The following is a 24,598-nucleotide window of genomic DNA, read 5'->3' as shown; positions in this document are numbered from 1 at the left end:
TGCAACATATTTGCATATTCAAAGATTCTTAATGATGGAGAAGGACTTTAAAGTGGTAATTATACTTTGTTGTGGAATATCAGAAACACATTATTGTCCCAAGCAGAGTATTTTTATATGACTTAAAACATGTCTGGAGGGAATCTTTAAACAGTAACTCAGTAGCCTTAGATGATTTTATTTAAAATGATTTTGACACGTAATTTTATTTCTACTTAAATGAAAATACTGCAAAGTAGGAGTACTTTTAATTTAGCAGGATTAGCCAGAATCCTTTGTGGCACTCTTGATAACTGCTGTTTTAACTTCTTGAATTTCTTCAGTGTAAAGAAGGCTTTATAAAATATTATTAATTGGCAGCTTTATACGTTTGGTAGAACATACCTCTCTCCTATAAAACAGCTGAAAGGAAAGTCATTTCTTATAAACTGCTTTGCTGAACAGTCCAATAATTGGCTTGGATTCTGCGATAAACTCGATCCTCCCAAGAGAAGAAAGTGTCAACCCGACCAGACTGAGGAAAGATTAGAAACGATCTGCTAATAATCTGTATAAGCTTTGATTCTTTTGATGCCATCGACTGTGATGCTTCAAATTTTAAGGAAGCTGATCCAAATCTGAGCCGCAGGGGGCTACGCTGGATGCTGTAGCTTACCGGCTTTTTAGTAACATGAATATTAAGACATCACTCAGTTGTTTTCTCTTTTTTTTTGCAGGCCCAGGGGAGACCAGGATGTTTACATACCAAGTTATAAACGGGACTGATAGCAGTTGTGGTGCGTCTGCTATTGTCTGTCTTCCTTTTCTTCTTGTAGCTGCAAAACTAATTTCCTCTCAAGGGACAGTAAAGATGACCTGGGTGTTTTCTTAATTTAATTGAGGTTGTCATGGGAAAACTCTCCTTTTTGCCATGTAGAAACCTTTCAGATACTTTCGTAGACTACACAGTTGTTTCTTTTTATTCAAGGGTTCCACAATTCATAGCGAAGAAAGTTTTTCTTTATATCCTGAAAATATTACTTTATCTCGGCACTGAAACGACCCCGGTGTCAACTTTATTACAAGAGACATTGTGGGAAACCCCTTTGGGCTTTGAAACTGAGACAAGGGGGATGGACTAATGGGTTGAAGCAATGAAGCCTTGGGCATGCACACACACACGTGCACGCACGCATGCACACACAGACATGTTCAAACACACATACTAAAAATATGAACACATTAAGAGTAAGGGGCTAACCCAGCCCTGTCTCCATACATCTCTCTCTCTCTCTCTCACACACACACACACACAGACTCCCACCCTCTTCCTGCATTCCTCCCCTGTCTGACACACTTCCAGTAAGCCCACCAGCACTTCAAAAAACAGCCCACCACCACCACCAGCCCTCCAGACGACAGCAGCGCCTGCTAAAAACATGCGCCGCTCTGTCGCACACAAAGGCATAAACACCACCTTTTTTTATTGGGAACGAGGAGAAAAACAGAGCACAGGTGCAGCTAAATCCTTGGTTGGGTTTGGTGCATTTGTCAGCTGTTCCAGCCACAACGGCATCAGAGAAAACAGAAAATTGATCAGTAACTATTTTGATAATCAATTTTCCAGAAAAAAATGGCAAGCATTCCCTAAACCTAGCTTCTAAACTCTTGAGAATTTGTTGATTTTCTTTGTCTGATGTGATTAGAAACTGCATACCTGTAGTTTTTGCACCGCTGGACAAAAGAAAGCAATTTGAACACGTCACCTTGGGCTTTAGGAAACTGTGATTAGCTTTTCTCACATTTCAATTCTGGAAATCAAGGGAAGATTATTTGATGATGAAAATAGTGGATAATATTAGTTGAAATCCTAATGAACATTATGCCATGAATTTTTAAAGTCAAACAAGTCTAAAACCATGCTAGCTGCTCTGTGAGACATACCAGTGTTTTGAATTAAATGCTAACATCAGCACCAAAAAACAAAGTATTGGATAATTTGAGATTTTGCTTTTATTACAAGTCAACCTGAGGGGACGTGAACGTCAGTCCGTCCAATAGCTGTCAAGACATTTCACTCCAAATCAAAAATGTCAACCTTATGGTGGCACTGGCGGAAACCAGGTGATCACCAAAGTCGGTATCGGCTACACAGTCGACCAGCTGACCGACTGTCACTGCCATCCATAAAGCCATATAGCTAGCACAAGTAAAAACACATCATTGATTCCTAAACTGTAAACTGTGTTGCTGAATCTTTACTGAGGCACTCCCAACAACAGATGAGAATAAGGTGCCATAACTTAATTTTGTTTGTTTGTGAGGAAATTAAGCATTTTTTTTTTATTGTAGTGGCAAATACCTCAACCTGTGTTCTTAAAAAATCACCCTCATCTGCTGCAGGGCTGTTTTGATTAGCATTGTTTCAATTTCTCCTTTGCATTAGCAGAGTACACTGCTTCATGTCTGCTCCTCAGAGGTACATTCCCACTTGCTTTAATTCTGTGCCTGAAAGCTTTGATTAAACCCACATACACAGACAACAGCGAATAGGAAACACAAGGGAGGAGAGGAGAGGAGAGAGAGAGGGATGAGGGTACTACTGTTATTTGTTAAAGCAATGGCAAAGCTCTGTTGTTTGTCCATCTCTTCTTTTTCCCTCTCTTTTGTCATTCCCAGCAGATCTGCAGTCGTACCGCTCCACTCAACCGCCGCATCTACCTGTTTGTTTACTTATTCCCTCAGTTCCTCCACCATCAACATCCCTCCTGCCCGCAGTGTCTCTATCTGCGCCTCCTTCTCTGGATAATTCACTCCATCCTCACTCTCTCTGTCACTATCCCTCCATTTTGCTCCCTTTTCCTTTTTTTTTGAAAAATATCTTTATTCGATTTCACAATAATGTAATTACAAATACAATATATCAAACAATAAAGTGCAACCAGTGCCAAAGTGCAAACAATCGCCTTCCTAATTGCATGTTTTTCTAAAAAAAAAAACAAAGTTCACAATATACAAAACAATTACACGTACATGAGAACCACAAAAAAGAAAAAAAAAAATCTCTCTCCTAGTCTGGCTCTTTCTCTCTCAATCTCTTCATCACTTCCTCTTTCTCTCCATCACTTCCTCCTCCCTTCCGTTTATCCTTATGACAGTGAAAATATAGTCAGACAGTTAGAGGCCATCAAAAGGTCATCTTTAACACTAGTGTTAGATAAGGGAAAGAGGACAGTTAGGCGGTTAGTTCATATCTATTTGAGGGTTTTTCCCTGCTTAAAAATAGGTACTTCTCAAAGCTGCTATCAGGGGACATCATATGCTAATTTGTGCATTAGTGAAACACTTGTGCCAAAATTTGTACACATTTGTACAAGTAAATCAAGAACTTTAAAAGATCGGTTCAACGGTTTGGAAACATGCTTCATCACTTTCTTGCCGAGAGTTAGATTTGAAGATCTGGAGTCTTGTCGTCACTGTGAGGTTGCCAAGCAACATGTTGAGACTCCAAGAGGTTGTTGCATCCGGCCAAAAAAAAAAAAAAAGATACTCCAGCAGATACATAATCCCACATAAAACCACATTTTTTGTTTTGACGCTTTGGTTTTTGAACAGATTTTTTAAAAAAAGGGGGTGTAAAGTATTCATTAGTGAACTTTAGAGGTGCTGGTGGGTGGATTTTGTTATCCTCAGACACAGCTAGGTTAGCTGTTAGCTAAACCATGCTAACCTGCTGCAAGTTGTAGCTTACTGTTTATTGTACAGATATGAGAGTGGTAATAAGCTTCTCATATGCATTTCGTAGGTGTCAGTACTTTGTGCAATGACAATAAAGTTGAATCTAATCTATCTAATTCTTAAAAAGAAGTTTGTATTTCTCAAAATGTGTTCCAAATTTTTCTTTAAGGGATCTTTTAATGAAGATTAAAACAAGTACACATCTGTAGATTTAAAAGCTACACTGTACTTGTGACAACCTTGACTACCTGTTTAATATTAAACATTAACATGTCCCTTCATTTTCCATCAACAACATACCTAAAAACCATCCAGCTTATCTTGTGCCTGCAGAGGCTGTAATATGGTGTAATACACCTTTAATGTGTATTCAAGATCAGTATGTTCTCACTTTGAGTAATGTGACTTTTTTCCATAGAAGGTCATTTTATGGAACTTATTTTGCTTTTGAAGTGTTTTCTCATTATGAACTAAACTGAACTTGGAAAAAAAAAAAAAAAAAGGCTTGAATGTTTTTTTTCTGTGTTTGTTTTCTTTTTTTTTTTTGCTAGACTGAGTTTATTTGCAAGAGTCAATTTCCTCAGAAGTCAGAGTGAATGAAAAGTATAATGCATGCATCCTTTGTACTGAATGATTGTTGTCTTTTAAATAATTTAATAACTTGTCAGACGGGCACCCAAGAAAATAAATAATAAAACAGTCAAATAATGACAAACTGTGTTTAGGGACTTTCAAGATCTTTATTTGAGGTAATCCGTTTTTACATATTAACATTATCCCACCACTCCCTACAAGTAGCTGTGTGTGTGGATTGATCTTTTGAGAATAAGCTGCGGTCAGAAAAGTTGCTATATCATGGAAAAGAGTTACCACTTTGGTCACATCTGTTCCTTTTTAGCCAAACAGAAGTGAGGAATGATTTTTCCAAAACCAAAATTCAAAAGACATATGGTGCAGTTTGTTCTGCTTAACAAGTTACCAAGTTCTGTTACTGGCGCCTGCTGCTGCTGCTGCTGCTCCTCTTTAACTGCATTGTGCCAGATCAAGAGTTTTGCTGCTTATATATTAACAGACTAACATTCTTAGGTTTGTCTTTCACTTTGGAGCTAAAGTAAAACACCTGCAGGGAGACCATGACTGCATTTAAACAATATATACTAGAAAAAAAACATTCACAAACCTTCCTTTATGCTGTATCTCTACTGTCAACATAAAATCAGATCACTGTTTCTGCACAGTTCAATTTCTCTCCTGAAGTCTTTGCCATTTATATAAATGACAAGGAAGTCACATTATCAGATGCACTTTTGTCTTACTGTTCAAAACCAACAGAGAAAATGTCTTATGTGTCAATCAATTTCCATCTATTCATCTGTCAGTTTATCTACTTTTTTTTTTTTATATCCATCCATCTAAATCCAGGGAGGAGATTTTATGTGAAGCCTGGGCCTCAGGGCTCCGCTGGGAGACAACACAGCAGTAAAAAGTGTTTACTCTCCTGGAGGCGGTTGGGTTTAAGTGGCCAGCCAGGGTGCACCAGCCTCCCTTATGTGACCGTTAGGGAGGGGCAGGGAGGTGAGGTTCAAGAGAGGCACAGATATAAGAAGCTACTATTGACAACAAAGGGACCCACGCACACAAAACCCTTATCGCCACTGCTGAAGTGTCTTTGAGCAAGACAAAGAAAGAGAAGGAAGTGATACGGATACAAAGCAAAGTGTCGGTTGCAGCTTGACACATTAATTGTGACACGGTTAGTCAAATTGAGCGTGCACGCGAGCACACAGGGGATCAGTAGAAGAAAAAAGGGGGACTTCACTATCTATCTACTATCGTCTCCTGTGTCTCACTCTCTCTCTGTTGCCATTACACACACACACACACACACACACACACGCACACACACACATACCAGTCAAGTGAAGCTGGCAGATGGTAGATTGGTAAAAGGCGGACGGCGTGGTCCAGATGTTGCCGAACCCACAGTGCAGAAGGCAAAGGGCTTTGATCTGCCATACCACAGAGGAACTACTGGAACTGGATATGTAGACGAGGAGAGAGGAATGGATGCTAACCAAGGCTTTAAACGAAGGAGGGAAGAAAGGAAGTGAAGTGGAGCGAGAATGTGGGTGTTTGTGCGATTGTGTGTGTCTAAATAAGAGAGAGAGTGTTCGTGTAGAGGAGCGACGGATGATATTCCAGCATTTACGAGAAAATACCCAAGGGATCACTCACACATGTATCGCACACACTGAAACACGCATACATAAACTGTGCATCCATGAACGCAGGCGCCTAAACACACACACACACACACACACACAGTCCAGACTCCCACACATGGCTCTAGGGTTTACTCACATGACACATGACATCCATGTGGGGAACAACAAAGACACATGAACACACACACACACAAAATCAACCCACATTGAGCTCGGGGGTAGCCTGCACCACCAGCCTAACCTAAACACCACCAGCCACACACACCACACATGCTGGGTTGTGAACTGGGGAATTGCTTTTTTACACACAAGTACACACACAGAATTGTTTTTCTCCCGATGTAATTTAAGAAAGCTGCATTCATTTATCAACTCAGGCCAGTCCTCCTCTTCATACTTTTTTTTTTCCCTGTACAAGCATCAGCTATTGCTTCCTCAGTCAAGTCTCCAAATTAGTTTCTTTTTGTCAATGGCACTTAATAACGGTACCCTGGCTAAATAAAGGTTAAATAAATCAAAAACTGCCAACTGAATCTCTGGGTGGGGAATGTGGGGTAGGCACATGCCAGCACATTTAGGTTTTGGCAGGCTGCTTAGCCAGCTCCAACACACACACACACACACACACACACACACACAAACACACACACACCTCAGCAGGTTAACAAGTATTGTTTGGAGGTGAAATGTTTAAATTTCGCAGGTTCCAGTCCCCAGGCTGAAGCCAGTCTTCGCCCACAAGCCTCCAGAGGTGAATGGGTTTAGCTGGAGTCTGACTCACTCGCTGGAACCAGAAAACCGGCTCGGTTCTGGCCAACACTCAGTCACTGTGGTCAGAAAGTCAGCCTGCCAGCCAGGCAGGCAGGCAACCAGTCATTCAGTTAGCCTGCCAGTTCAGACTTCTCTGTCATTTCTGTGAGGTCAGCCAACCGTCACCAAGCCAGCCGGTCAGTCAATACAGTCAGGCAGCCGGCCTAAAATGTGTTAAAAGATGCACCACTCAAACAGTCATTGTGCTTTTTGGTTGGTCGGTGGCCAACGGTAGAAGAGAAAAGTTCTTCTGTAGGGGTGTGAATCTTTGGGAATCTCACAATTCGATTCAAAATTGATTCTCAATTGAATGAATAGAAAAGGCGACACTATTTTCAGTCTCTTGCTCCAGTATACCGTGTGCCAAACCAACCACTGGTGTCCTCAGTCCACTGAAATACAATATGAAACATAACTGGCAATTAAGATAAATGGTCCGCAGCCGTTTTATTTTAAAAAGTTAACTGCATTAATCAATTAATGAATTAATTTGAAAGCATCTTACAGTCTACTGCCTGTATGAGAATAACAAACTGAGGAGGAGTGCTCCGCTGTGTTGTTATTAACGTCATGTCTGCAGCAGTGGAGAGCAGCCACTCTGCTGCACCGTTAGCTCCGGGGAAAGACATCGCCGTCCAAGACACTGAGCGGGCGCAGGGTTTTTGAGGTGAAACAGACTGAGCACCGAGTTATGTTTTTTCACCACAGAGTTGGTTTAAGTTGTTTAAGTGCTGCAGTGTGTGTTGGTCAGCCGGTCTCGTTTGCTACTACTGGAGTTCGCTGCTCTATTCCGCTAATGTTAATCTCCGAGTGATGACGTAGAACATTATACTTCATCTCGTAAAAGGTAATTAGTCATTAAATTAGTCATTAAATCAAAAAATGCTCGCAACTGCTGCCTTTTTTTTGAAGATGAACTACAAGATAACTCTAGTGCGCGCACGCTATACACTGTACGGCATTTGTGACATTTGTTAATCGATTCAGAATCGTAACTCACTGCTATTCTTATGTCCTTCCCCTCACTCAGACTGTCAGATGTCCATTTAGCAAACCAGTCAGGCAGTCATTGCAATTAGTCATCAAACAAGTCAAAAGCTGCCTTGTTTGATGACTAACTTTTATGTGATTAATAAAGCACCAAGCCACATACTGGCGGTGATGAAAAGGGCAGAGAGAATTTTGCTCGTATTTTCATTCAACCCCTCATTGACCCTTTACTCATCCATTCAGTCACTCAGGGAAAAGGCTGTTCTGCCAGGCAGTCGACAAGTGAGCAACCCAGGCAAGTGGTCACTGTGGTCGGTCAGTCAGTCAAGGCAGCGGGCCTGAAATGTGGTAAGCGACAGCCCCACTGACCCAGTCAAGAAATAAGGAAGAAAAAAAAATTGTGCTCGGATAATGGCAAGGATTATACAGAAATTTTAACACCATACATTTTCTCATTAAGTCATTAAAAACGTCAAACGCTAATCAGCCAGCAAGGCAACCAGTCGCCCCAAATGGTAAGCAGTTCTGTCAATGGTCAGCCATTCAGCCAGTCAGTAAAGAAGCTAGTCAGTCACTCAGCCAATTAATGACTCAATCAACCAGGCATGGTTCACTCAGAAAACTTGTCTCCATTAACTGTGGTTAAAGATGTACCCAGTGACTCGGTGAACCCAGCCAGAAATGGAAATGTATTATTATGTTGCTTTATTTGCCATTATGGTTCTCCTCCAGCCTGACTGAGAAGTTTATTAAGCCCCTTCCCTGAGGAAAGAGATCAAAAGCTATTCCTCACTGAAAAATGTTATTAGTTTTGTCATGGGGACCTACCAGATACAAGCACAAGGGCCCAATTTGGCTCCCTTAGCCCGTACTTTAAAAAATACAGTTCTCATATTCACCCACTCATCCAGCCAAAAGCAACCAAATCAGTTTGTGGTCAGAAATACACCCACTGACCCTGCATAGCAATGTAGTGATCAGTTAACATGGGTGAATTTGGTTTTTGTTGTGCTGTAGCTCTGACTGTCCATCAACAGGTCACTCAGACTTCCATCCAAATCATCCCTCTTCTTAGCAAGCCCTTTTCTTCATTCATGCAGTAAACAGCCAATTAATCCATTCACTCAGCGGTTCTCCCAGTCTGGCTGCCATTCACATCATCAAGGAATTCAGTTTGTACTTATAAAGTCGTTAAGTGATCCCATCAGTCACGCAGCAAGTCAGTAAGACATCTAGGGGAAGCAGTTAGAAATTCAGCTAAACATTTTTCCCACGAGGCCATAATCACTCCCTCTTTACCATATATTTACTATACGTAAGTGGTAGGGGTCAAGCAATCGGGGGGGGGACGGGATAATCTGAGCAGCAGTACAAAATCAGTCAAAGAAAAGCATTACATCATCACATTTGAGAAGCTGAAACCAGCAAATTTTGGCATGTTTGCTTAAAAAAACGACTAAGATGATTATTCAATTATCAAAATAGTTGCAGATTTATCTTCTGTCGGTCAACTAATTGATTAATCGACCAATTGTTACAGCTCCAGTCACAACAGTGCGCTATATTATCTTAGTATTTTATTTGAGTGTTTGTTAAATATATGCACTATACACAGTCCTCTGAAAAATTCCCACAGTGGAACGAAATAAGTGGTGTTCATGGCATGAATACAACATGTCATATGGATTTCTTGACATCTAAAAATGTGATAATTACAGTCGGGCAACTCTACGCCTGTCAGATATGATGCAAAATCAAGTGCCTGAAATCTCAATTTACTGCTCACTATAGAGTAAACTAGAGTGCTTATTATATGGTTAGTGGTGCATTAGTGAAGGAGGGAGTGATTTCGGACACAGCCTCAGAGTGGGAAACTCCACCAGAAAGGTTGGCATATACGGTATTAATAGTACACAGTAAATGTATATACTTCTAAACAAAGAATAGTAAAAGTATACTAAGGTATTAGAGAGAACCTATTCAATTGTCTGTTTTAACAAAAAAAATAAAAAATAAATTAAAATGACCACTTCAGGAAACCAAAAACCTCTATGACAAGCTGGACGTCTGGAGAAAGTCAACCACAAAATAATCATAATAATTTAAAAAGCCCTAACTTGGTTGAACTCAACCAAAAACTAACTAAAGCTAAAGAGCATGATGAGATGGAGGTCTGGCCACACCGGTTTCAGGTTTCTAGCTGCAGCCGGACAAACTGATTAACATATGAACCTATACTGCTTCAGATTCTGGAGCTCCATTTATGTTTTTCAACTGGGAATCGAAGGCAGTACGTGTTGAACTCTTTCAGATAGAGATCGTAATGTGATGTCCAGTCTAGAGCTGCAACAATTAGTCAATCGACAGAAAATTAATTATTTTGATAGTTGAATAATCATTTTAGTTATTTTTTTAAGCAGAATGCCAAATATTTACCAGTTTCAGCTTTTCATATGTGATTATTTTATGCTTTTCTTTGTCATTTATGATAGTAAACTCTTGAGAAAACAACAATTTATCAAGAAAATAATCTAATCAACAGTGAAAAAGCAGCAATTCCTTGAGCAACAGGTTCAAATACTGATTGTGCCTGTTCGTCATCCATCCATGTAACTTAAGGCACTCAGACATTTTCAAAGAGCGGTTACATTAAATTACCAACAAACATCAGTAGTGTGTGTGGAAGCTATTAGTCCAATGTGAACTCACTGACCCTGTACATTATGGGGCTGATGATGCTGCTCTGAGTCATCTTATTATTTGATGAAAAGCCGTTTTGGAATGAGCACAGGGTATCTTTGGGGAATTTCCAGATGTTGTTGTGGACATTCTGATACATACAAACACACACACACACACACACACACATTCAGATTAAACGTGTGTACATACAGTAAACACTCAGGAACTTGCGCTGGTGGACGAGGCTGCAGCTGGGCCAGGCAGTTTAATTCCATGAGGAGCTTTCCAGTCATCTAACCACCACTCTTTTCCGCTTTCCCTCCTTGTTTTCCTTTTGTATTATGCGTGTCATTGATGTACTGTACTCTGTCATGACCTTTAGCTGGCTGTTTATCTATATCAGATATATTAAGGAAGAAAAACCAATGTCGTTTTTATCCCCACTGTTCTAAACTCGCTTTCTTCCAGACAAGAAAAGTTAGAGAGTTTGATAAATTCTCCAAGCAAGTGACAGTATATCAGAGATTTTTTTTTTTTGATAATTGCTGACTATGAAGGAATGTACTACTGTCTTTTAAATCTGCTTGCACACATTGACTTTATTAGACTGTGGCTTTGAGTTGTTGTTTTTTTCTCCACTGGAGTGTAACAGCAGACATTTTTGAGCTGAAATTTACATTTAAAAATCAGCAGGAGCCATTTTTCTGTCATGGTAGTGTTCAGACTTTGTTATGAAAAGTCACGGAAAGTCTTCTCAAAACAGTTAATAAAAATGCAATATGACTGTCCTCTTAGCATTCCTCACTATAACCACACTAACACACTAATGAGCTAACTTGTGGCTAGCTGTGTCCCATGATTTCAATGAAGAATGTTAACAATTCCAAAAAGCTATTTTAGGCACACAGGCGAACATATAAAGTTTATTAAACTCGCAATGTGACGAGAGCTATGGTGCAGAAAAATAACCGGCGATGACTGAAAATGTCAAGGTAGACTTTTTAAGCTTTAAATGTAGCTGAAGCTTTGCAATACATGACATTTAGACGGTTCTCCATCCTCACTATCCAGCCATTTCTCTCCATCTTTCTGCCCTGAGGTCATTATCTGTGTGTGTGTGTGTGTGTGTGTTTGTGTGTGTATATGCGTGCATGCTTGCAACAGTCACTGAGTTATTAGCTGCCGATTAGCCTTCTGACCCACTGCAACACTGTCTGACTTATCCAGTGAAAGGATGCGTTGTGTGTGTGTGTTTTTGTGCATATGTGTGCATGAGCTCAAACCGATTCATTTGTATAAATAAACAGAAACTGCCTGTTTAGTTAATAGCAACCCGTTGTTTTTACATACTATATGATGTTCCACAGGAATGAATCTATTCAAATTGTGTTGGCTGATGCTTCCTCTCCGTACCTGCACCTGAATGCAAAGCTTGACATATGCGCCTCCTCTCTCTAAAGCCTCATTCCAACTCAATCAGTTTTACTGGGGAAGGTCCAGGGCAATTATAATTTTCATCCAGTCTGAACCTGCCAAGTCCACGGTTCTTAGTCCAGCACAGAAAAAAAATCTTAACAAATTACCTAATGTTTTCTCAGCAGCACTCAGTTTAAACTGACATCCCTGTAATGTAATAATGTGTTCAGTGTTTGGCAGCTGTCAGATTGTAATAACACATGCGGACTAATAGTCGAAATGGACTTTGGATCCTGTCTTTCAGTCGTGTTTGAGAGAGTTGCTATTATTTTCTACTATTTTATTTGTACCAAGAAACAGCTGAATGTTTTAAAAGTGCAGCATCTCCGAGCAAAGTTTACTTGTTTGCCTGATCGTGAGCGGCAGTTTAACCGAAACAGACATCTTTTTTTTTGCCTTGGTGCCTTATCAAGCAACAGTATCTACATTCTCTCTCAGTGTTCACACCTTCCATCCCCTCTGGGCAGGGCTTAAAGTTTGTTGATCTAAGGTTTTACATAGCATCCATGCGTAACTGACCTAAGCTTTGCATCTGATGACAGCTGCCGGAAAGCTGACCTACAGATATCCTATGACTGGTAACCACATCAAGTCTCCTCATTGTCCTGCTACAGTAAAGTAAGCTTTACATCTCATGAGTGCCACGCATTCTTGAAGTTTGCCAACCGATCAATCAATCGACACCTTTAAATATCACTGTTCTGTCAAAGAAATTGTATGCTTTGGTAAGCAATGTTCCAAAAAGTACGCTTTTGTTTTTTTTTTAATCTGCACAGTCGATCTTTTTTGTCCAGTGGTACACAAACCACTTTGGTAAGGAGTCTCTCCATATGACGCTCCTCGTGGCCGCAGCTTTACACGCCATTCAGAAAGCCAATGTGTTTAGCCAAACCACAAACAACGGGTTCCCATTCACCAACTCGGCCACTAGTCCGAAGGGGGGAAAAATGAAGCAATAAATAAAATAACAGGTATCTCATTTCTTTCGTTTTGTGAAAAGGTGCAGATCTTCTCATGTGTATGTGTAATTATTTCCCTCTCCGGCTCGCCATTGTCATTGGGGACCCAGGCTATTGAGTCGCTGCCAAAGCCCCGTTCACTGTCTGCACATAGCTGGTGTTACGCAACGGCTAATTACTTCCACTCGGCCCCGACAAAACCATAGAGAGAGAGAGAAAGAGAGAGAGAAAGGAAAAGGAAGGGGGGGGGGTGTGATAAAATAAAATAGACAGAGGGGAGGAGAGATGACCAGACAGGGGGACAAGCAAGAGGAAAATCAGGGGGGGGGGAGAGAGAGAGAGAAACTATAAAGGAGATGTAGGGCAGAGATACAGGAGAGGAAGAAGAGACAGAAGAGGAGGAGAAAGGCAGATAAAAAAAAAGTAAAGGACAGACAGAAAGGGAGTGGAGAAGGACGGGGAAACAGAGAGGGAAACAGAGATAAAGACTATCTTCTTCCTCTGGGTACTCTCCTGCAGTGTTTTGGTAGGGAGAGACACAAAAAAAACATCAAACCATAATGACCTCTTCACCATCCGCAACAACAGTTTTACCGAAAATCATGCCGCAGCAGCCAAATTTGGTCCAAAGAGAGCGAGAGAGAGAGAAGAGGAGTGTTGTCAAAGCCAGACGGGGCCCGCAGCCCTTTTCCTCTCCAACAATTTTTGGAGATGATGTCATTATTCATAAAAAAAAAAAAAGAAAAAGAAAAAAAGAAAAAAGAAAAATGTGTCTGTGCCTCCGGCTCGACTAGAGCAAAGGGAAGAGGGGAAGGTGGGAGAGAAAGGAGGGGAGGCAGTTGAGAGGGAGAGATGTAGAGATGAAGACATAGAAGAGGGAGGAAGAAAAAGGAAGAAAGTGATGAGAGGAAACATGAGAGTTGGATGAGGATGAAAATATGCAATAGAAAAAGGAAAGAAACATGACATAAATGGAAAAGAGTGAGAGGGGGAGGAAAGGGACAACTACCTCAATTCATACTTTTGCTGCTCTAATTTTTTAATAAAATCTCTTTAAAAAAAGCAACACAAAGCAAAACTCTCCACATTTCCTGCTTCAAAAATAAAAATGACCTGTAAAAATCGAGCACTGCTTCACATCATACTAAGAAAAATAAGATTTTGTTGACACTTATGGGCGCAGGTAGTAGATATGGCCAGTTTTTGGTTGTTTTTTTTTAGTAAGACCCTCTAAACGTCAATGGCAGCATCATTTTGCAGCGGCATGAGAGATTGCACTGAACAAAGGCAATCACTGTCATTTCTTAGAGACCGACTTTAGCACTGCCAACACAGGGGGGCTCATCGTCCAGCAAGACGCTGTGTTGCACAATCAAATACGTAAAAGTGCACATTCACGGCAGACGACTTTGTCACATGGACACCGCGTTTCTACAGTTTACCTCGCGATCGTTGTGACGCGAGATAAAATATCTGCTGCAGGAGCAACTTTACAGAGATGTAACATCTCACTAGTACCTGGAACACCTGAAGCATCCCACACACACACACACACACGCACACACACGCATGCAGCCACCTGCGTAGTTTTAAGGCAGGCAGCTGTTTTCGGTCTAAACGGCAGCTTAGTTTTGCCCCATTTGCCTGTATCCTGGGGATTCTCTCACTGCTTTCCCTCAATTTTAACAAAGTTCAGTTGCTTAAAATTCTTTTGTTCTCTGCTACATGATGTATACTTTTACAGCGGATATCCGAACATCCTGTTATAACACAATGGATCACATCTACTCTGGAATTTATACCCATGGAAGCCTTAGGTTTTTTTCTTAAAGGACGAGTTGTTTCACTTCTATAAAATATGGAGGCCTTTTCTTTCTGACTGTGGAGAAAACGTGATGCAGACTCTTAAATTCAGTGAATGACTGAAGCAGACAGCTGTGGACTCATCATTTGTAACATCACTCTGTCCTCGTTGTCCCGTTTGTATGAGCAGAAGCAGTTTTTAAATGTTTACTAGCATTTCTGTTAACATTTTAACTCAATCTCTGTATCTCAAGAGTTTCCAGAACTTGGCAACAACACCTTAATTAGACCCAGAACTATAAAATTGGCCGGGCAGATACATCAGTACAGGGAAAAAAAAGCTAAGCAGCTTCGCTATATTTTTAAGATTTTTGTGGCATAGGCTTATTAGTAATTTATACTCTAAATTAAGATCGTTTAAAGATGTCTTCTTCTTCCTTGTTAAGACCAAATGTCTTACTTGTAGAACTTTTTTTTTTTTTTACCCAATACCGAAAGGAAACCGCTTCCTGTGTGTGAATTAAGTTTCCTACCGCTGATTCCGCCCGACCACACGGGCTCGTCGGGGGTAAAAACCATGGAAGTCTGAAACGCTGCTGACGATTTCGGCCCAAACATAACAAATAACAGAGCGAGAAGGGGAGGAAAAGGAAGAAGCCGAGAGAAAGAGAGAGAGAGAGAGAGAGAGAAAAAGAGCGGCGTCGAGATGACAGACGAGAAAGAAAAAAAGATTAACAAACCGCTGTCAGAGACTCTGACATAGACCATCAGCTCAGTCACACTTACACTCACCCCTCTTCTCCTCAATCTCCCCCCCATCTATCCATCATCACTCCATTTCAACATCATTGTATATCACTTCATCATTTTATCTATCACATATAAGATAATAGGCGAGCACTCATTCATCCATCTATCCTTATCTATCTATGCCATTTCTCTTTCTCTCTCCCAATCTGCTCGTCCATCTCTCTGCCTTCAGGCTGTCTTCAATCTGTTAGCTCCATAATGTTTCTGTGTGTGTGTGTGTGTGTGTGTACTGAGATATTAACCATTCAGACAATGTAAACAGTATTTATCCTTACAAATCTTTGAAACATAAAAAGATAATCCAAATCATTTTTTTTTTGTATTCTCATTTCTATTATTTATTACCTTTGTCTTCCGCCCTCATTAAGACTCTGAAGGACTCATTCATGTGGAAATTTGTCAGTTTTTCATTTTTTCACGTGTAAAAGCGCTCATGCGCTCGTTTTGACTTGCTAGTCAAAGATTCAGATATGCCGTTTTATTTGGCGACACAAGTTTTGATTTATGATTTGTATTTTGTTTATCTGAAGAATTTATGTTTTTGTTATTGGATCTGACTGGAATTTCTTATTTTCTCCAATTGCACAGTCAGAGTTGGTATTAAAGAGACATAGTTCTGTTATGACCCTCAAAAATCAAATTTTTTGTGATTCAAACTTGACTGAGTGAACATATTTGATGGATTTTCTACTTTTTGCATCACATCTTTTCTACATCATTCATCTTTTTCTACTCTGGTCCTTCGATTGGAATAACAGGAATTTAGAATAAAAGGAAAAGACGGAGGTGACGCCTTCAAGACCAACCTGAAACATCAGAGCCAAGGCCCGAAACTCACACATCATCTCTGACACAGTGTTATTCACCAGTTTTATTTTCAACTCTTCAGTGGCTTTTGGGTGTTACACACATGCAAAAGAAAAAATGTAACTTTACTATGAAATCTTATAACATATCAGCTCACCTTTCACTCTGGCTACACGCTCGTAACTGCGTCCCGAAGTGTATTTTCTGACGTTTTACACACGTAGCTACCGCGACTGTGTGTTGTGATATGAGCGCTGCCAATTCGTGGGTGACCTACACTCAATATTGTGCCTGAACGCATCCTGTGTAGACAGAGAGGGAGGACTGAAGCTGCTGCTTTCACTACGCAGCCTGTGTAAACATTGTGTTACTTGTCTCCTATCTGCACGAGTCACTTCCCTCTGCATCTGGTTTTCTTGAGGCAGGAAAAAAAAAAAAAAATGTTCATGGATACACAACATTTGACCGAATCTCACATGACCGGATAATTTGCCTGTCTCCTGATGAGAATGCATGGATATTGTGTATGTGTATGTGTATGTGTGTGTGTGTGTGTGTGTGTGTGGCCTCCCAGTATGACATGTCTGTCTAACAGGCATTACCAGGCAGTCTGAGCATTTTCATTAGTTCCTCGAACGCCAAACAAACCACATGGGTATGTGAAGCAGCTGCGGCAGTACTAGAGATCCACAACACCCTACTGGGACGGGGGAGAGAGAGAGAGAAAGAGAGAGAGAAAGAGAGAGAGAAAGAGAAAGAAAGAGAGAGAGAGAAAGAGAGAGAGAGGGGGAGAGAGAGAGAGAGAGAGAGAGCAAGCCCAGACTAATCTACAGTATGTGAGTGAATATAAGTGGGTCGAAGTGCATGCCTGCACACATCTGCCTACCAGCTTGCTTCTGTGTGTGTGTGAGTGTGTGTGTGTGTGTGTTTCATTGCCTGCATGTGCATCCCAACCTTCTTCTTCCCATAGTGGGTGTGTGTGTGTGTGTGTGTGTGTGTTTGTGTGCGAATGACAGTAGAAGGCAGAGGCTGAGTTTCTGTATTTGTACTCTCCGTCTGTAGTTGTGCATGTTCACTATTAACAAAAACATAATGTTTTTAAGTATAATTCCATTTTACAGCTATTTTGTTCTCCAGAATATTTCATGTGAATGAATGTAAGAGAGCTGTGTGACTCAAACACTTTAAAAACATACTACAATTAATTTAATTTTAACGGGTTGTATCAACTTTGCACCAGAATGTAACATTTCACAACTGTTTCGAAAGTTCATTGACAATTTGACAATTTTCCAAAACTACTTGTAGTCATGGAAAACAAATGTTCAGACCTCATGACTTTTCTAAGATCTTTGTGACTGTGGGAACTCTGCCAGTGTTTAGATGACATAATGTCTATGTAGCCAGAGGATGAACTATCAGTGAATCACCGTTAAACAGATAGCAAGACTCTCTGTGCTATTGAGCAGCGATTACTGCTAGCTTTTGGTCTTCATGTCTTGAAACATTTTTAAAAGAACAATACTTGTTGACTCTCCTTTCATGACATGAAATGGAGATCAAAAGAACAAATACCTGTGGTTATTTACTTGACATCAAACTCTTGCATGAGTCAATGGTTGTGTGTGTGTTTGGTGTGTGTCCTACCTGACCACAGGTTCTGGTATGGCCTCTAGGTTGGCAGGGACCTGTACTCCCTTCTCCCACTCTTGTCTCCAGGGGTCCGACAGCACGTAGAAGTCGTCCGGGCCGAGCTGGGCCGAGTCCGGCAGCTTCATGGCCGTGATGAAGTCGGTACGAAACACCTGGCGGGAAGAGGAGAGAGGGAGAAAGAAAGATTTAGCAAAATAGTCATAAAAATAGCAAAAGGCATATACTTGATCTGCTCGTTCTGGGGTGTTCGCGGGGCGAAATTCTGCCTGTGAGCATCTGGAGAAGAGGAGGGAGTGAGGTGAAGAGGAGGGAAGGGAAGAAGGGAAACGAGAAAAAGGGGGAGTAGAGAGGAGTGCTCGCTCTGGTAACTGTGCATCTTTATTACTATATGGACAGAGCGTTACATTATATGTTCGAATACAAGGGTTCAAAGGAGCAACATCTGTGTTGACGGGTGATCCAGATGTGCCATCAGAAATCACATCGTTTCCTTGCATCTCGTCTTACTTAGGAGGGACGAAAAGATGCAAGTGAGGGAGACATTTAAGATAAATGAGATGCACCAACTTTCATTAAAAGGTATTAAACACATCTGCGTGTGTGTGTGTGTGTGTGTGTGTGTGTGCTTGTGTGTATAATATGCAGGATAATTTCATAAAAACAAACAAGAAGTGTGTGTGAGTGTGTGAGGTTGTGTTTTAGAGGACCTGAGGGAGTAGATGTTATTCAAGCAGACACAATCATTCTCACACATAATATGAACACACACACACACACACACACACACACACACACACACACACACAGTCTCTCTCTCTCTCTCTCTCTCTCTCTGTCTGCTCCTGAAGCAATGATATTATCAGTCATATAGTCAAGGACATCAGCCAAGAACACACACACACACATAAACACACTAACCCACACAGGAAAACAAGCAACACACACACACACACACACACACACAGCAGTGCCAAATCAACCGTATGACTTCACTCTACATTTTATCATTACTTTCTAAGCCTCCTTATCCCTGCTTTATTAGCTCTTCTCCTCCAACCTACTCCCTTGCTCCCCCTTCCATCTCTCCATTAACCTCTCCATTTTCCCCTCCCTCCTTCCCTCATTTAATCCACTAATGTGGATTTTTCACCTTATTTATTTTTTACCTAAGAGACTCCGAAAAAGAAGATTTGTCAAAAAAAAGAGACCGGTGAGAGGAAAAATGTGGTAAAATGGGAGAAAAAGAATAAATATTATATTATCTAGTGAAAGAGAGAGCTTGACAGAGACAGAGAGGGAGGTTCTCCTTTAAGTTTCCGTAACATTTTCAATTTTTCAATTAGGGCTGCGGCTATTGATTATTTTGTCGATTCATTAATTAGTTGATGGCTCCATAAAATGTCAGTCAATGTTTCCCAATGCTCAAATGTCTCGTTTTGTCCCAACTGACAGTCCACAACCCAAAGATATTAACTTCACTATTCTTGAAAAAATGACTTGATTGATGGTGATTCATTTAATAGTTGGAAACTAATCAATGACTAATCGTTGCAGCTCTAATTACAATATATATATATCACTTTCACAACATAGAATGACCCTTGGCCGCCACTAATTTTCAGAAATTGACAGTGTTTTTATAAGTAGAGACGTTATGTGACATAGAGCAAGGTTAACAATAATCAGCAGTGATACAGGAGGTTCAGTTTCATTGAGTCTCTGTAACCTCTAAATATCTTTCTCACAGAAGTGGGTTTGATCAAAAACCTCCAGCTGCTCGAGCGGAGCTGCTCAGTGGCCGGCAGTCGGGTTGTACTGGCAGTTTCAGGTGTGAAGGTGTGATCAGGACCATTCCTGCAAATGAACTTGGCTCCCTGAATAACATAATCTGACGCGCCACATGGTTTGTTACAAAAGAACCATCTGAGAAGTCGCCCGTTAAAACTGTTGGAAAAAAGGGGGCGAGCGCTTTCAAAATAAAAGACTTGGCAGGTGAACAAGATGAATAATCTCACCATCGTCGTCTATCAACATCTTACCTTTTAAGGCAGCTGGATTTGCGACGCCGATTGGTCACGCACAAGCACATAACTCGAAGCCTGACTGGATGGATTCTTGCTGGATCTCGTGATGTTGTGCTCTCGCAAATCCAGCTGCCTCGCAAGGTTATGAGTAACATCCCTGAATAAATACTTTTTTTTTTTTTCCCAGTGTATGTGCTTACTATCTATTTTTATCTTCAGATAAAAACATGAGAGAGATCACCAAAATTAGTTGACACAAAAACATAGAAGAGGTTTATTGTTTGACTTGGAGTTGGTATAGATTATCAATACTGGTATTGATACGAGTACCCGTATTGAACGTTTTTATTAATTTAGTATAAGTAGTTTGAAAAACATTCTTTACAAAATCCTGTCTTTGATTAAACAAAACGCACTAAACTTTTCGAAACAAGTAGGGCTGAAACTAACGATTATTTTCTTTATTGATTCATTGATGAGCTGTTTGGTCCATAAAAATGTCACATAATGGTGAAAAATGATCAGACCCCAAGGTGACGTCCTCAAATTTCACAAAGATATTCAGTTTATTATCATACAAGACTTAAAAAAAACAGAAAATATTCACATTTGAGAAGCTGGAACAAAGGACTCAAAACAGTTAATCTACTGTCAAAACAGTTGGCGAGTAATTTAATTGAACGGTTGTAAGATAATCAATTAATCTTTGCAGCCCTAAACACCAGCAGTCAAGACGAGATCATTAGCGACGTTTCCTCGTTCGAGTCAGGAAACATCTGATTAAAAGACCAAGTAAACAAGACTAAGGTTCGATATCCTGCCCTATTCATGACACCTCCAAACTCTGTATACTATTTGTACATAAAGAAAAAGAGACAGTCATGTAGAGGAGAGGAGAGGATGATAGTGATGTAGGAGGACAGAGGGAGATGAGGAAGAGCAGACTGATTGTTAACTAAGGGAGGAGAGGAGAGAAAGAACAAGAGCGCAGGAGAAAGGAGAAGGAGAAGACAAATCACCAAGTATGAGAGGAATGAGAGAGAGTGAGCAGGAGAGAAAGAGAGGAAAGGGGAGCGATATTAATTTAAGTGGGAAGAGAGATGAAAGACAAGGACAGACGAGGTTGAAACTGGTGTGTGTGTGTGTGTGTGTGTGTGTGTGTGTGTGTGTGTGTGTGTCACAGAGTAGTATATGAAAAGGCCATATGTAAAAAGCAGGATACTTGCTTCTGCTGCTTGGCTGCCTTTACCGTCTGCCAGCCAGCACAAATAAATAATGCAATGGTGCAAGAGGCCGCGCGTGTGAACGACCGCGAGTGTGGGTTTAACCGTGTGTGCGTGCATGTTTGTTTATGCACGACACAGTGTGACTTTTTTTTGTGTGTTTGTGTCACATTCTTCCCGTGTGCGTTCCTTCCTCTGCGACCGTGTGTGTTTGTGAGTGTGCGACTGCGTGTTGCATTTATGTGCGAGTGTGCGCGTGTTTAAAAATGTGCATGTGTGTGTGTGTGTGTTAGCCAGTGAGCCAAGGCCATGATGAATCTTGCCTTCGCCTACAGCGATACGAGAAGAGGACAGACAGAGACTGAGGGCGAACCACTGCTCTTTAATCTTTCTCTCTTTTTTTTTCTTTTTCTGTCTCTCTCTCTCCTCTCCCGACTACGTTCTCTCACTTTTTCTTCTTATTCCTAACTAGAGGAGAGGAGAAGGGAGGAAAAAGGGAGAGAGGAGAGGAGAAATTAAGTGAGGAGAGGAGAGAAAAAGGGCAGAAAAAAAATTAGGAGATGTAAAAGGAGAAGACAAGACTGGGTCAAAACCTAGTATATGGCTGGACCGTGTCTGGTCAATGTGTGAAATTGGGGCCAATTTGTTACAGGGATAGTCAGTGGTTGTGTCTATTCTGTGAATTCTTGGATATTAAATGTTCATCTGCGATTTTCTTTAGTTTCCGGTAATATGTGCTGGTAAAGTGAACTAAAATAGCCTATCACATGACATGCTTAAGCTACGTTTGAGTTGCAGTTGCAAGAACAAAACTTTCCACTCATATGCATATGTTTGATTTGAAAGAGAAGTTATTTTAATTCTAATTATAACTATTCTAATGACCTGTTAACTCCCCCTGCTCGTTCATCTGTTTCACTCTGCAGTGAGTGTTTTGTCAGAGTGATGGTTATGCCTCTGTGTGACTTTTTTCTCTCCTCTTTCCTGGTCAATGATCATGGAGGCTGCGTTGGAAATTGTAAATGAAAGTTTTCACAGCGTTTTGGGTGCAAATTCAGGAGGCTTATCTCCGCCCGGGTTACCGCAGTTACAGTCAAATCAAGCGCACCTTTCAGAGCAGCCATCCCACACCGAACTGATATAACAGCCGACGTGAGGCTGGTGTTTTAATGCTGTCGTTCATCTTTTCTGATGTGAAAACGTCAGAGAAATAAAAAGTTTGCATCCTGGTGTTAGTTCAGTTATAAAAATCCAAACACACCACGGAGCATCTCTCCTGCCGGCCGCTGACAGCGCTGTCGGCCGAAGAGTTGGTCACACTGGACAGTAGAGGAGGAGACGCTGGTGTGAGTCTGTTTAAAATAGGAGTTTAGATTACTTCACAGCGTTTAACACCGGAACTGAGAGCAGGAAACACAGTCACTCTGCGTCCCCGGCTTCCATCATCCTGTGCCGATTCACTCTGAAAGACAGACGGCCAACGGGGAAACTCCAACGCTCGGCCGGCTGACCACTCGCTCATGGACAGCCGCGGTTATAGGGCTGGTCTGTGGCCGGTCCAGCCAAAAAGAAGAGAAGAGAAGTTAGAAAAAGTGAGGAGAGGAGAGGAAAGAAGGAGAAGAAAAGGAGAGGAGAGGAAAATTTAGGAGAAGAGGAGATAAGAAGTCAGGAGAGGAGAGAAAAGGGGAGAAAAAATGAGTTGATGAGAGGTGAAAGGAGAAGAGAGGGGAGAGGAAGTGAGGAAAACGGAAAGGAAAAGGGAGGAGATTGGCGAGAAAAATTAGGAGAGGAGAGGAGAGAAGAGGAGAGGAGAGGAAAAGGGAGGAGCGAAGAGAGGGAGGAAAAAAAAATAGGAGAAAGAAGCACGTAAGAAGCGCGAAGAGGAGAAGAAAGGGGAAGAAAAAATGAGGAGAGGTGAGGGGAAAAAGGAAAAGAAAAGGGGAGAAGAGAGGGGAGACAAAGTGAGGAGAGGAGAGAAAAGGGAGAAGGGAGAAAAAACTGAGGAGGAGAGATGGAAAAAGAAGGAGAAAAGAGGAGAAAGGGAAGAAAACAGAGGAGAGGAAAAGAGGAGAGGATCTCAGTATATCAGTTTTATTACTGTGTGTTTTTACAGGAATGACTGCAGCTAATTAATGTCTAGGAAACACTATTACAAGCTCCTGCAGTTTTATGTTCTGCCTTGTTTCTCTCTCTCTCTCTCTCTCTCTCTTCTGCCTCTCCCTCTCTCCATCCCTCTTTTCCTTTCATCCTCTGCCCGCCCTCTTTGTCCTCTTTACTCTTTTTTGTGACAGACAGCTGGGAGTCACCCAGCCCGGATGACGGATGACGGATGATAGACAAACAGATGGAAAAAGGGGGGGGCATTATAAAAAGACGCTACGACCAGGGCGGGAAAGTCGGGGCAGACGAGCAGTCGCTGTTACCAAACTATCACGCAGATTTTTTACGCAAAAACAAATTCTGCGCATTTCCCTCGGAAAAACCTCCAGCATAAAATGGAAAAACCAGTACTTTAAAAAGGCTGATTAGATCTGAGTAACTTGTTTATCTTCTTAAGAGTCATTTAATGTCTTCTGTAGTTCATGCAAAAGACAAAAAACAAAGAAATGCACTTGGCTGTATTATAATGGAGCCACTAATGAAGAGTTATGTTTTGCGAGTGACAGGAGGAGAAAACGTCATTTCTGGCTTCTTTCGGTGGACAGAGACTGTTGTGCAATGAGCCTGGAGCGGCCAAGGAAACTCTGTCAGTAATTACTCAAAAAGTGCATTTCTTTTTCCATTTATCACATGATTTATTTATCGCTGGAAAGATTTTCCGCATCAATCATCCGTAATAACTTTGTTCCGAGGACATGTGATTGAATTTTGCCATTTCCACTCAGCTTTCCAAATATGATAAATCATAATTTGCAAATGAAAATATTGAGTGGATGCCCGACTCTTACAGAGAGAGGGGGGGGGGGGGAATGAAACTGTAAATTTCCAACAGATAGAAAGAAAATCCCCCTCAGCATGCGATTAATTCATATGTCATCACCATCATCCATTGTTTTCAGCTGCTTGTGGCCATTTCAGTCCGTTGCTCATCAAGTTTGTGTTTTTTTTTTTCCTGCTGCAAACAGCTAATTATTTGCTAAAAATGTCACAGTGAGGTTAGCTGAGAGGCTATTACTTAATTTACTCTTTCTAACATTATCTACACACCAGAAACATCATCAACATCTGCCGCGCTCTTCTGTGAAGCTTCTATATGTCTGAAGAGCTGGATGCTTAAAATCCTTATTTATCCACGATTCAGCGACAATCGAATGATTTATTTTCTTGCCTATGCTTCCTCATTTAGCCAAATGTGACAGGTTGTCATGCTGCAGACGTCAAGCTCGTTTGCATTTCAATAACTCAAGTTTAATTTTTTT

The 24,598-nt window shown here is 41.0% G+C and overlaps 1 protein-coding gene across 1 annotated transcript in view; it reads right to left on the bottom strand.

The window, feature by feature from the left end:
* The window catches only part of jade2 (jade family PHD finger 2), a 212,419-nt gene that overhangs the window by 128,859 nt on the left and 58,962 nt on the right, over nucleotides 1-24,598 (bottom strand). The window contains exon 4 of the mRNA XM_067608584.1: nucleotides 17,927-18,084. Coding sequence (XP_067464685.1) covers nucleotides 17,927-18,084 — 158 coding nt within the window. The remainder of the gene's footprint in view (nucleotides 1-17,926; nucleotides 18,085-24,598) is intronic.

This window comes from Thunnus thynnus, chromosome 13, assembly GCF_963924715.1.
Source record: "Thunnus thynnus chromosome 13, fThuThy2.1, whole genome shotgun sequence".
Taxonomy (NCBI): domain Eukaryota; kingdom Metazoa; phylum Chordata; class Actinopteri; order Scombriformes; family Scombridae; genus Thunnus; species Thunnus thynnus.
This window is presented reverse-complemented; position numbering and strand designations above follow the sequence as displayed.